Source organism: Balaenoptera ricei, chromosome 17 (assembly GCF_028023285.1).
Source record: "Balaenoptera ricei isolate mBalRic1 chromosome 17, mBalRic1.hap2, whole genome shotgun sequence".
In the NCBI taxonomy this organism is placed as follows: domain Eukaryota; kingdom Metazoa; phylum Chordata; class Mammalia; order Artiodactyla; family Balaenopteridae; genus Balaenoptera; species Balaenoptera ricei.
Window position 1 is genome coordinate 45,703,748 of NC_082655.1, and position 13,632 is coordinate 45,717,379.

Here is a 13,632-nt window from a genome sequence, read left to right on the forward strand (position 1 = left end):
GGTTGGGGGCTGGGTGAAATGGAGATACTGGTCAAACTGTACAAACTTCCAGTTATAAGATAACAAGTTAGAGGATCTAATGTACAGAATGGTGATTATGGCTGATAATACTGTATCACATATTTGAACATTGCTAAGAAAGTAGATCTTAAATGTCCTCATCACAAAAAAGAAATGATAACTATATGACAGGATGGAGATAGTAGCTGATTCTATGGTGGTAATCATTTTGCATTTATAAATGTATCAAATCAACACATTGTACACCTTAAACTTACACAATATTATCTCTCAATTATATCTCAATAAAGCTGGAAAAAAAACCATTATATCATCATAGAGGTCAATTCTTAGATACAAATGAAGTTAGTACTGGTCGACTTAGATAAGGACAAAGAATAAGAGGAGGTCTTATGCTCATATTCACACAAAAAACACCATTTACCTTTGATGGAGGAAAAAACTCAACACATTCCAGCCATACGGTTAAAAAGGACTTTCCACATATTGCACATTTTCTTCCCTGAGAGATTATGTTCCTGACCTGTGGGTACCATTCTATGGCTTGCATTAGGAACGGATTCTTTTCTGCTAGCTGATTCATTATCAATCTTGATGTTATTTCCTAGATTAAAAAAGAATATGGTTCCTCAGATTATTCTCAAAATAACTGGTTTATGTTACATTGATTCTCATTACACTAATTTATATTTTTGGCTTATTCCTCACAGTTTCTGTTAAATTAGTTTTCTGTAGTATATATAATGACTTACATTGTCAATGACTGGCATTGTAAGTTTAGTGTTCAACATTATATGAAAAGGAAGTTACTTCCATTGTAATATCTCTATGTCTCTGACATACAGGAATCCAAGTTACAACAAATTTACATTATTAGATAAAGTTTAGGTTCAAATTTCGTACCTCTCATTACAATAGGCAAGGACAGTACAAATGTTCAGACTGGACCCAAAAACTCAGTCTGTCATATTTACTAAGCTCTAAACCCTTACTACTTAAACTGTAGATCATGGATCAGTAGAATCTGCACCACCTAGAAGCTTATTAGAAATTCAGACTTAGTTGCACTTCAGACCTACTGAACCAGAATCTGCAGTTTAACAAGGTTCCCTGGGTATTTTGTATGTATGTTAAAGTTTGAGAAGCATTGGACTAAGTTATCTACTGCATTGAGTACCTGAATTGAGACAGGCTGGTAAAGAGTACTGATTTCTATTACCCAAATCTCTGAATTCGGTATGTATTAAACCTATCCACATAAATATTTCCAGATACTTCACTTTAGATAATAATAATATTATAATATTAAATAATAAAAGGGGTGGTGAGGATGGTCACGATGACCATCAACATCATCAGCTTAAAGTAAAAAAAAATATACATATATATATAATACATAACTATATCTTCACTGACCAAGCAAACAAAATAAACATTTGATTTACTCCATTAAATGCCCCTCATTGTTTGTGCCAATAGCATGAAGTTCTGTGTAAATGTTACAAAAACACTGCATGAATTTTAATAGTGTATAAGACTTTTTTCCTGGCCAAAGTGAAAGATTTCCCAGTGGTATTAAGGTAGTCCACATCAGGTTCTGATAGGAATCTTTGGAAATACATACATACATACATACATACATACATACATACATACATATTGGGTTGGCCAAACAGCTCATTTGGTTTTTTCTGTAAGATGGCTCTAGTAGTGCTTAGTTTTCTTTAACTTCATTCAAAACAGTTTTGTTAGATAGTATTGTGACAGCTGTCATATCAGCGTGCATTTAAAATAAAACTTACCAAAATTGGTGGGTTTTTGTGTAGCCATTTTAATACTGAAGATGGCAGAAAAAAGCAACATTTTCAGCATATAATGTTTTATTATTTCAAGAAAGGTAAAAATGCAACTGAAATGCAAAAAAAGATTTGTGCAGTGTATGGTGAAGGTGCTGTGATTGATCGAACATGTCAAAAGTGGTTTGCGAAGTTTCGTGTTGGAGATTTCTCGCTGGACGATGTTCCTAGGTCAGGTAGACCAACTGAAGTTGATAGCGATCAAATCGAGACATTAATTGAGAATAATCAATGTTAAACCACATGGGAGATAGCCGACATACTCAAAATATCCAAATCAAGCGTTGAAAATCATTTGCACCAGCTTGGTGATGTTAATCGCTTTGATGTTTGGGTTCCACATAAGCTAAGTGAAAGAAACCTTCTTGACCATATTTCCGCATGTGATTCTCTACTTAAACGTAACAAAAACATTCCATTTTTAAAACAAATTGTGACAGGCGATGAAAAATGTTTACTGTACAATAATGTGGAATGGAAGAGATAACGGGGCAAGTGAAATGAACCACCACAAACCACACCAAAAGCCAGTCTTCATCCAAAGAAGGTGATGTTTTGTATATGGTGGGATTGGAAGGGAGCTTCAAGAAAACCAAAGTATTAATACCAACAAGTACTTCTCCCAATTAGACCAACTGAAAGCAGCACTCAATGAAACGGTCTGGAATTAGTCAACAGAAAACGCATAATCTTCCATCAGGATAACGCAAGACCGCATGTTTCTTTGATGACCAGGAAAAAACTGTCACAGCTTGGCTGGGAAGTTCTGATTCATCCACTATATTCACCAGACATTGCACCTTCGAATTTCCATTTATTTCAGTCTTTACAAAGTAGTCTTAATGGAAAAAATTTCAATTCCCTCGAAGACTGTAAAAGGCACCTGGAACAGTTCTTTGCTCAAAAAGATAAAAAGTTTTGGGAAGATGGAATTATGAAGTTGCCTAAAAAATGGCAGAAAGTAGTGGAACAAAACGGTGAATACATTGTTCAATAAAGTTCTTGGTGAAAATGAAAAATGTGTCTTTTATTTTTACTTGAAAACCAAAGGAACCTTTTGGCCAACACAATACATACATACATAATCTTTCACTCATCTATCCCACTTAAAATCTTTTAAATAATAACAAAATCCTATAAATTCCTGTCTCCCTGTTCCTTATTTCTCTATCCATTCCACTTAACAAACATCTGGGAAAGGTGCCATTATACAAAAACAGCCCTGAGCGTTGGTTCCTAACTGCCTGATCCTTCAACAGCATAACCTCCTACACACTTCAGCTTATTCTCGGGAATGGTTACATAATGAGGTCATCCTTTCTGAAAGAATTACCCTTTCACACTAATATTACAGGACTCCTAAATTAAATGTTTATTATCACTCCTCTTACTACTTACACAAAGCATAGATTGTGATTCTGACTGAAACACTGATTTTAGAGGTAAGTTTTAGCTACCAGAATTCAACAGCTAGTCTCACTATAAAGCTGCAGAAAACTAATAGACAAGAATTCACACCCCAAAAGAGCAGGTGGTAGAATTTGCTGAAGTACATGGGATGAATAAATAGGTCACAATTCATACAGTTCACTTTTTCCGTTTATGATTTCTGGAACCAAACATGTTTGTCGCACTCAGTATGTCTCTTGACAACTCTTACATTACCCATTATTTATATCCTTCTCCTACTTGCTGCCAATGTGTTGCTGTAGAAGAATAACATATATCATTGAAATATAAAGTTATTACTTGAAAATACAAGTGTATATAAAATAAGATACTTTTGGTATGACCAATAGTAAATTTCAGGAAAACTCGTAAAGATACACGCAATGCAGTTTTTGAGAATACACAAATTAATGATGGCCTAATCTCGGCGTTATTTAAAAGTCAAGAAGTCTTCTATGACAAATAAATTGTTCCTTTTAAATAGTTTATATGCTATTCTGTTAGAATATTTGTTACCTAACTATATGTAGGTCAGAGATTATTTCTATGTTTAAACCATCATAGATTAAAATTAGTTTCAGGTGTTTCTTTTATTTTTCCTTATATATGATGATTTCATTTGAGTTATAAAATTATCCATATACAAATTATATTTATATAAATATAAAAAAATTATAAAATGTAAAAACAAATGTGAATCCTTAGAAGTAATATTGAGCTTTGGAACTATTGTATGATCAATTGTTACTGTATGATAGGCACTAAAATGTAGCATGAAGAGCAAAGATACTGAGTCAGAGTCAGATAGATAAATAGGTGCAAATCCTGGCTCTGTGACCTATCAGTGTGACCCTATTTGGACAAGTCTGATTTTGGATCAGACTTCTCTGATCTTGGATACCTCACCTGTAAAATAGGGATTTTAACTTCTCTGATCTTGGATACCTCACCTGTAAAATAGGGATTTTTTTCCCCTAATACTATCACGTAGAGTTCAGAGAATTAAATTACATAACACAGGTAAAACTCAGTCTGGCATCTGCTGATGCAGTATATTCTAGCTAATATTTTGTTATAATGTAGTTATCAATGTTAAATTTTAGTTCACAAATCTCTGAGGTGAGGAAAAGTCTTTAAAAAATCTTAACCAATGCAGAGCCTGAAACAATCCCTATAGCTTTTGACAGCCCAAGTAATTTAATCAGTAATGTTAACCAAATATCCAGTAGAAATGATTTTTACTTTAAGTACAAATATAAAATGTATAATAAATTTATCACCTTTCTAAGAAAAATTCTTAGAGATACTTTCAAAAATACCCAAGTCATTTATATATTGTAAACAAAAATCATTACTTCTACTAAATAAACAAAACAAAACCCCAAAACTGTTGTGTTCCTGGGTCCTTAGTTTTGAAATGAGAAGGAAGAAATATTGCTCTCTCACCCTGCTCCCGGGTCCCAGGCACAAGGTAACATTCTTGCTCTCTAGTGCTCCCTGTAAGACACCTGCCACATTGGGTTAACCACTCATCCATTCCCCTCCACAAACCAGAACCTCTTCCAACCAGAGACTACCCCTGTTTCTCTTTCCCTCAGTTTCTGGCAGCCCCTTTCTGAGGCAATACTGCAGCATGGAGTCTGGAGCAAAACTGCTTAGAATGGCATCAGCATTCCAAAACTTACTAACTCTGTGAACTTGGACAAGTTATTTAACCTCTCCGAGTCTCAGTTTATCTATAAAAGGGGACAATAACAGTACCTACCTTTCAAGGGTTAATGGAGGACTAAATTAGAGCATTCCTGTTATGTGTTTAGAACAATGCCTTGCCCATGGTAAGCATAATAAGTGTTAGTTGTCTATTATTATTATTGTTGTTGTTATTATTTTACTACTACTATTCTGAAATACTTGATTCAAGGAGATAATTAGGTTATAAGGAATTAAACAAATTAAATACTTCAGTTTTTAAAATCATTTACAATTAAACGTCAAGTAAGTTTTTTTTGACTTGAGAGTGGGAAATAATACTGATTGTGGAAATATAGATCAATTCTCTGGAAAAGAATTTGAAAAGAGCTAATCAGACTTTAAAAGATGAAAGTTCTTTGGCCCAGCAATTTCACTCACAGGGATAATATAGACATAAGAAAAGGACAGTCCTTGTAGCCTTGTTTATAAAGACCAAAAAGTTATAAATTTATTAATAATCTAAACAGCCAACAGTAAGAAAGTAGTTTAAAATATTATGGTGTAATCATATACCAGAATATTATTATGTATTCATCAAAAAAGATGTCATAGACATATTTCTTATTGATTGGAAAGATATTCACAATATTTTGAGTAAAAAAAGCAGGTCTCTAAATAGTATGTGGAGTTTGAAATCATCTTTGATAACAGAAACTTCTGGATTTATGGAAAGTTCTAGCAGAATAAATGTCAGAGAGAACAGTGATTGTAACTCTGCATACTGGATTTCTGATTTTTTTAATCAATTTCTATTGCCTTTTTTCTAATTTCTCTAAATAAGTTTGTATTACTTTTATAATAATTTTTTTTAATAAGTATGGCATTATAACTAATATTTTCTTCCTCGCTTATCTGTGTTTTCTACTTTTCTGCATTAAACATATATTACTTGTGCAATAAGGGGAAAATATTATTTTTTTAAACTAAACTGTCAAACAAGGTTGGTTGTTTCCTGTAACCAGGAAACTTGAATCCTATGCAATTCTTGAAAGTTTTAAGACAATTCTGCATGTTCAGCTATAGACCTAAAAGGACCTGAGGAGTCCAAATTCACGATGGAGACTCATACTCAAATGTGGAAAGATCTGAAATCTTTAACTCATCTATCACCAAAATACACACAAAGAGAGTCTTGTAATGTATTTCCCTATTCCTTCCTTTAATATCATCAACTTTTTTGACTAAAGGGAGCACAGTTTCTGGATCATATTCATTTATCCACTAGGAATGGGGACAAGTGAAAAGAGGATGGAAGAGACAAAAGACCCCAGTAAGAACTAATCAAATATATCCTTAGATAATACTGAGAAAATACTTGGAGGTTAAAGTGAAAACAAATTCCTTTGTTTTCAACAAAATGTTTTCATCCAATAAAATGTTTAAATGTTTCTGAATTTGGTCACTCTGAAAATCAGATAGGATTACATTGGATTCTGCAAGCAAGTCAAAAAGATTATGACTAGGGTCCACAATGCCAATGGATTATGGTTGTATGAATCGTTCGCTGGCTTGGCAAGAATGCTTTAGAAGAAAACTCTTTCAAACTTAAATCATGGCTTTAGTTTGAAGACCTGTGTGAATGCTATAAGGCTTCACCTGTAGACTCCAGATGTCCTCGTGTTTTACAGCATTAACCGGCTGCTTCAGGAACAGTGGGTTTCCCTCACAGTAGAACTCCCTCAGCTTCAGATCTTGAAACTTTCAAAACAAAATAAAAACTTCACTACACAGCAAAATAAACTTCATTTCTGAGCCTACATCTTCAATAAAATTAGACTAAAATTACTTTATTTATGACATATTCCACATTAGTATTTTAACAGCAGGGCATAATCTAGTTATTAGAAACATAAGAATCTTTATGTTGGCATGGATGGCAATGACCTTAGAGGTCACTGGTGACATCCCCCATACTAGACAGCTGAGAAAAGTTGTTCAGGATCAGAGAATTGTTAGTAATAGAAGAGAGGCTAATTAATCAAATGCTGGGAACAGTTTGCAAATAATAAGTTTGTTAGGAACCAAATATGATGAAAAATAACACTCTAATATACACCAAAATCTAGGTCTCATATATTGTCTTATGATCCATTCATTTATGATCAGTGAGGAAGGTAAGGGAAACAGAGGAACATCAACAAATTATCATTATATTGAAGTACAGTTGATTTCTCTGTTGTGTACAATGAAAATAAAAAAGAAAAATATACAATTCACAAGAATATTGAATCTTCTATGAAGAAAACCTAAATTCAGCTGGATTCTACCCCTTGAGTAGAAAAAAAGGAATTCTCTTATATTAATATTATATCTTTTTGAATTATGGTTTTCTCAGGGTATATGCCCAGCAGTGGGATTGCTGAGAAAACCATAATTCAAAAAGACATACATATCCCAATGTTCATTGCAGCACTATTTACAATAGCCAGGACATGGAAACAATCTAAATGTCCATAGACAGATGAATGGATAAAGAAGGTGTGGTACATATATAGAATGGAATATTACTGAGCCATAAAAAGGAATGAAATTGGGTCATTTGTAGAGATGTGGATGGACCTAGAGACTGTCATACAGAGTGAAGTAAGTCAGAAAGAGAAAAACAAATATTGTATATTAATGCATGTATGTGGAATCTAGAAAAATGGTACAGATGAACCTATCTGCAGGGTAGGAATAGAGATGCAGATGTAGAGAACAGACATGTGGATATGGGGGAGGGAAGGAGAGGGTGGGACGAATTGGGAGATTAGGATTGACATATATACACTACCATATGTAAAATAGATAGCTAGTAGGAACCTACTGTATAGCACGGGGAGCTCAGCTCGGTGCTCTGTGATGACCTAGATGGGTGGGATTGGGCAGGGGGAGGGGGAGGGAGGTCCAAAAGGGAGGGGATATATGTATACATATAGCTGATTCACTTCGTTGTACAGCAGAAACTAACACAACGTTGTAAAGCAACTATATGCCAAAAAAAAAAGAACAGGATTAAAAAAAAAAAAAAAAACTGTGTCAACAGAAAAAAAAAAATTACACCTTGACTCCCTTGAGTTCACATGACTTTGAACTCATGTGGTTTTCAAAGTTAAACTCATTTAGGGAATTACTTTTCTGAGACTTAGTTTCAGCTGTGAAATGGGGACAATAAGACCTATCTTCAGTGGTGTGCAGATAAAACAGTTCTCTGGAAAGAAAAAAAAAATGCCCTGATTTGTGGCATGCTTTGATTCTATGGTGTAAATACGCCTATCATAGCTGATTCCAGTCACTGAACACAGAGTTGGGAAGAGATGTTGAAACTTGGTTCTTGTGAGCCAGGATGAGGTAGTGCCATTACACCACTGCATCTCACAGTTATGGAAGAATTAGAGAGATTTCCTTGATTTCAGCCCATGGTTTGAAACACTGCACTCAACAAATTAAAAATAATTGATTTAAAACATCTTTCCAGGGCATCATGTCATTAGATCTAAATGTCTCACGAAATTTCTACAACATAGACAAGATTTTAAAATAAAATACAGAGTTTAAGGCCACATTGGAATCACCTACAGACATTCTGACTTTCTTAATTCAGTTTCCTATGTTATCCACCAACAAGGAGCAACCTAGAGAGTTGAACCTAATGGTAGCCACAAGTCAGTGCTGGGTGTGCTGAAATGAAAAGAGCACTTCTTGTGCTTAATGGAAGCATCATTTTTTCCTTCTGGCCCTAAAGAATAACATTCTATAATTTATACCTTAACTCATATTCCTTTTATAAAAATCTGATACAAACTTGACTAACTTGGTATCTGCAAAAGCATTAACACATGTGAACCTCATTTCAAAGTTGACCACAGTTCAAAGGGCATACATTTTTCTTTAGGGGTCATGTTTCTCTTCCTTCAAATCCTATCACTATTCTTCCATCAAACATGGTAGTGAGTTACCCAGCTTGCTAACTTACTACACATAATGTATCAGAAAGAAATTATCTTAATGAAAAGAAATTAATAAAGAAATTCATTAGCATGTGTTTTGCAGCAGGTAGGTTTCAATAACCTGAAGTCACACAATCTCTCAAAGTCCACTCTGAATATTCCCCAGAGCAACATTTTTTAATACCCTCTCTCTATATGCCCCTCTAGGTTTCCTGCCAGCCTAACTTCTTAATAGAACAATATTCTTTGCTAGCGTCATCACTCCAGTAGCATAATCTCTTCTGCTAATAAAATGTTGTTACAGCTTTTCAGAGTTTCTTTGCACAGGCCTACTCAAACTACCAGTGTTATGAGTTTAATCTCAACTGTAACAGTTTTGTCCCTCCCACCCTCTCAGGGGTCTACAGATATTTTTCATTGTTACAACTGGGGGAGGGGGCAGTATTACTGGCATCTCTTTAGTAAATACCAGGGATGCTGCTAAACATCCTACAATGCACAGGATAGCTCCCGCAGCAAAGAATTATCAGGCCCAAAAGAGTGTTGAAGTTGGGAAAACCCTGGTTTAGAGGTATAAGGTCATAAACATTCACTGACCATTTATCTGGAAAGGGGATTTGCAGCTGGAGAGAAATGAAGGTTCAAATGAGGGTTTTTATTTTTTTTAACATGAAGACTTGATCATGTAGAAGGTAAGTACCAACACAGAGAAATTAATTTAGAGGAGAAAGGAATAATTGAAAGAGTAACAATCAGGTGAAGAACACAGACTTTTGAAAATTAACATCTTTGAATTATCCTTTCCTCCGTGGCCAGAAGAAAAGATGCAGGCATGAATAAGTTTGAAGGTGTGGAATTGGATGTGAAGGAATCAGACATGATCCCTTCAATTTTGTCTTTGAAATAGAGAATAAGACCATCTGCTAATTGAGTTGTGAAGCAAGGTGTCTATGTGGAAGGAGGCATGAAGAAGGTGGTGAAAGTATCGAATAGGTTTTGGAAAAGGAACCTGGCATGGGACAAGGAAAAATATTATACAGGGGTGCTGAGGGACCACACATTTATGGTAATACCTGTCCATAGATTGTGTGCTCTCCTTTAACACCCAGCAGTCTAGATACAACATTAAGAATCTGCAGAAGTATATGTCAGAAAGCAAGGGCATGAGCTCATACGTACTAAAAAGTAACTGAATTGGACTGGGTCCTTTATGGTTTAGACCAGATAGAAAAAGAAATAGTACAAAGTTTCGATGGACTAAGAGTAAAAGAAGATGTAGAGGGACATGAAGTCTGTGATCTAAAAGGAAAGATATGGCTATAAAGCAATAAGAGAGCTGGAACATAGGAGGAACCAGGGGTCAAACTGCCATACTGGACTTTAATTCTTCATATTTAGAGCAGCTGAAGATGATGTTGCGATCTAGACATGACTGTGATGGTGGTTTGCTGAACTGAAGACCTGAAAAGCTCATTAAAATCAAGGAATCAAGGAACTTTGAGCCTAAGTTGTTTGTATTGACCACCTTTACAAAACAACTTCTTGAGTAATGTTCTCAAATATTTGGCTGTCTACTGGACATCTCCAGATAAGAGTCCCACAATCACCATAAATTCTAACATTCAAAAGTCGAACTCTAATTTCCCCCAGTTTTCCTTGTTCCTTTCCCCACATCAAACCTCCTGCCATGTCCTGTCAATTCTACCTTCTTAAAACTTCTAGAATTTATCCTTTCTTTCCATCCCCCTATCCACCCACCTCCTCGCCACCTCTGCACAATCTCTTCTCCTATTCCCTGACCCAGTCACTAATCCCTCTGGCTTGATTGAGGCCCTCATCTTACAGGAATTATTGCAATAGTACTTATATTGGTCTCAGTGCAAACTTTTGCTGCCAAAGTGGTCTTTTAAAATGAGAAGCTGGTCATAATACAACCTTGCTTAAAACTTTTCAAGGCACTCTTTTGTCCATAGGATAAATTCAAAAGCCCTAGTATATCATACTTGGTTCTCCTTGGCCTGTTTTTCCAACCATATATCCTAGTAAGCTCTACTTTCACCCTTATACACCAGCCATTCTGTAGTACTTAGGGGTCTCATAAGAGGCCTGTGTCTTAACTTACAATTATTACTCATGCTGTGCCCATTACTCAGTCCACTCCTGGATCACCTCTTCACGACTAAAATATCACCCCTGTAAGCTTCTGCAACTTCTATCAAATGTTTCTGTATCTCCTTAGGCCTAATTAATCATACCACCTGTACATACTATGAGGCAATCATTGTTGAAAATTTGTCTTCATCTATCAGGTTTGGTCTCTTTAAGAGCTATATCTTAAGTGACTATTTAATGCAAGCTCTAAATTCAGTACCTAGTACATAGCTGAGGCCCAATAAATAATCAACCACACACAACTCTCCCTGGGCACTCAAGATTTGCAAAGGCCTTCTTCTCCAGACTTGGTCAATTGTTATAAGTGTTCCTGCAAAGCCCCAGGCCTCAGGAACAATGTATAAGTTCAGCAAGCCCTTCTATTGCTTCAGGCCAGCCTTAAGTAATGAGGGAGATCAGAAGAGGGCTAATTTAGGAAGAAATTTGTTAATGTTAACAAGGAGAAGGGAGGCTGAGATTTCACATGAGCTCAAAAACAGAACTGATAAATAGGTGATGGCAAATAACCACGGACCCTTCAGACCATCTCAAAGCTCACAGGGTTACCCTTTAGCAAGAATTGGAATTTATAAATATGCTAACAGTTGACTTGTGAGGAGGGTAAGGTTTTAAGTGTTGGGACTATGTCATCCAAAAATATATAATTAGCAATTCTGAAAAAAGGACATGAATAAGATCTGTGACCAATGAGAAATTCAGGAAAATGTATGATAAACTTGATATCTAATCAGAATTGTGGAGTGATTCAGCTGATGATATCATTTGAACATAAGGAAGCCAAAAATTCTGTTGTGGGAACCCCTGTCTCACACACTGTGCATGAGTGGGAGGGAAAATAGGCAGAAAGTGACCTAAAATAAGAATCCTTCAGTATCTGCTGGATAGTTGACCCAAGAGAAGACCCCCTGAGGGAGTTGAAGAGAAGTGGCCAAGAGAGGTCTGGAGGGAAGGAGATAACTGAACCCCCAGGATCTAAACATACACACACACACACACACACACACACACACAAACACACACACAGCCCTTCCTCATTCTGGTGGCCAGGGAGAAGCAGCTGAAGGCCCTTAAGCTCATGCTTCTCCCTGCCTTCAATATCCTGGGCCTTAAAGCTGATGGGACAGTAGCTCCAGCATCCTCTTCAGCCTCTTGATTTAAACATCATTGTAAAAAGGAAAATTGATCTGGGAGGACTTATTTGTTATTGCCTCACAATCCCCATCCATACCTGCTTAAGATCCCACTTCTATCCTTGAACCACCTGAGAACCAGTAACTGAAGAGGCCTCTGCTTCCACTCTGCCCTGTATTTTCCACCTCCAACAGTGTGATCTTACAATGTAAATCAGATCACAACAGTACCTAGCTCAAAACCATCCAGCACTACCTTGCTCAAAATGATCTCATTTCTCATTCAAAATGAAATGCAAATCCCTCAAGCTGGCCTACAGGACTCTGTTATGATTGGACCCTGTACCATCTCTTTGACCTTATATCCTACCATTCTGCCTCTCCCTCTTCCTTTCCACCTCCTCTTCCCTCTCCTCCCTCCCCCTCTCCCTCCCTCTCTCTCTCCCTCTCTCTATTTCTCTCTCCCCTCTGACAACATTGGTTTCTTTCCAAGCGTTTTTTGCCTTGGGACCTTTGCACTTCCCTCTTCTTGGAACACTTTGGTCTCAGATTTGTCCATACTATTAACACTCAGAATAAAATGAAATCATATGTTTAGCAGTTTGAGAGGGGAAACATTTATAACTCAAGGATCTGATAACCAGACAAGTTTTCATTAATGTGCAAAGGCAATGGAAAGACATTCTCACATGCATGAGAATGAAAGAAACCAAAGAAAATTAACCAAAGAAAATTACTCAAGACACAGTAACTGAAAGAGAGTAACAAAAACCAAGAATTTGGGTAATACATTCATTTTGCCTGTCAAAATGCAAAGAATAAAAAGTCAAACACACACTGCCCCAATACAAACAATATTGGGGCAATCTGTTTTTTGCAAAAAAATAAAATTTTCAATGTCATTAAAAAGTCTGAAAATTGTTCTTACTCTTTGTTAATTCTACTGATAGGAATTCATCCAAATAAATATTTGAAATGGGAGCAAATATGTATACACATTATGTGTTTCTCAGAATTATTTAAAATTGTAAAATCCTTTCCTATATTAAAAAAATGTATGATAAGTTATATTACACATGTAATATTCAGGCATTCTGCCTTTTGACTCTCTATGTCTAGCAAAACCTAAGCCTGGGTCATCCATGCCATTAGCTTTCCCTGTCTCTGCACACAAGCAAATAAGTGCTGTTTGCAGTTATACCTTAGGGCAGGCAAGAATCACAATAAATTCATCTTCACCAACTTCCAGTATGCCCTCAGTGATTGCTGGAAATTCTCCTCTAGTCAACACAACTCCATGTTTTCTTTGCTGGTTCATCTTTC

At 36.0% G+C, this 13,632-nt stretch overlaps 1 protein-coding gene across 2 annotated transcripts in view; it reads right to left on the minus strand.

Annotated features, from left to right (window-relative positions):
* LRRC69 (leucine rich repeat containing 69) overlaps positions 1-13,632 on the minus strand; it is a 98,349-nt gene that overhangs the window by 18,222 nt on the left and 66,495 nt on the right. For both annotated transcript variants that reach the window (XM_059902294.1, XM_059902293.1), the window contains 2 exons: positions 6,675-6,776; positions 446-625 (listed from right to left, as the gene is read on the minus strand). In XM_059902294.1, the coding sequence (XP_059758277.1) occupies positions 446-625; positions 6,675-6,776 (282 nt within the window). The remainder of the gene's footprint in view (positions 1-445; positions 626-6,674; positions 6,777-13,632) is intronic.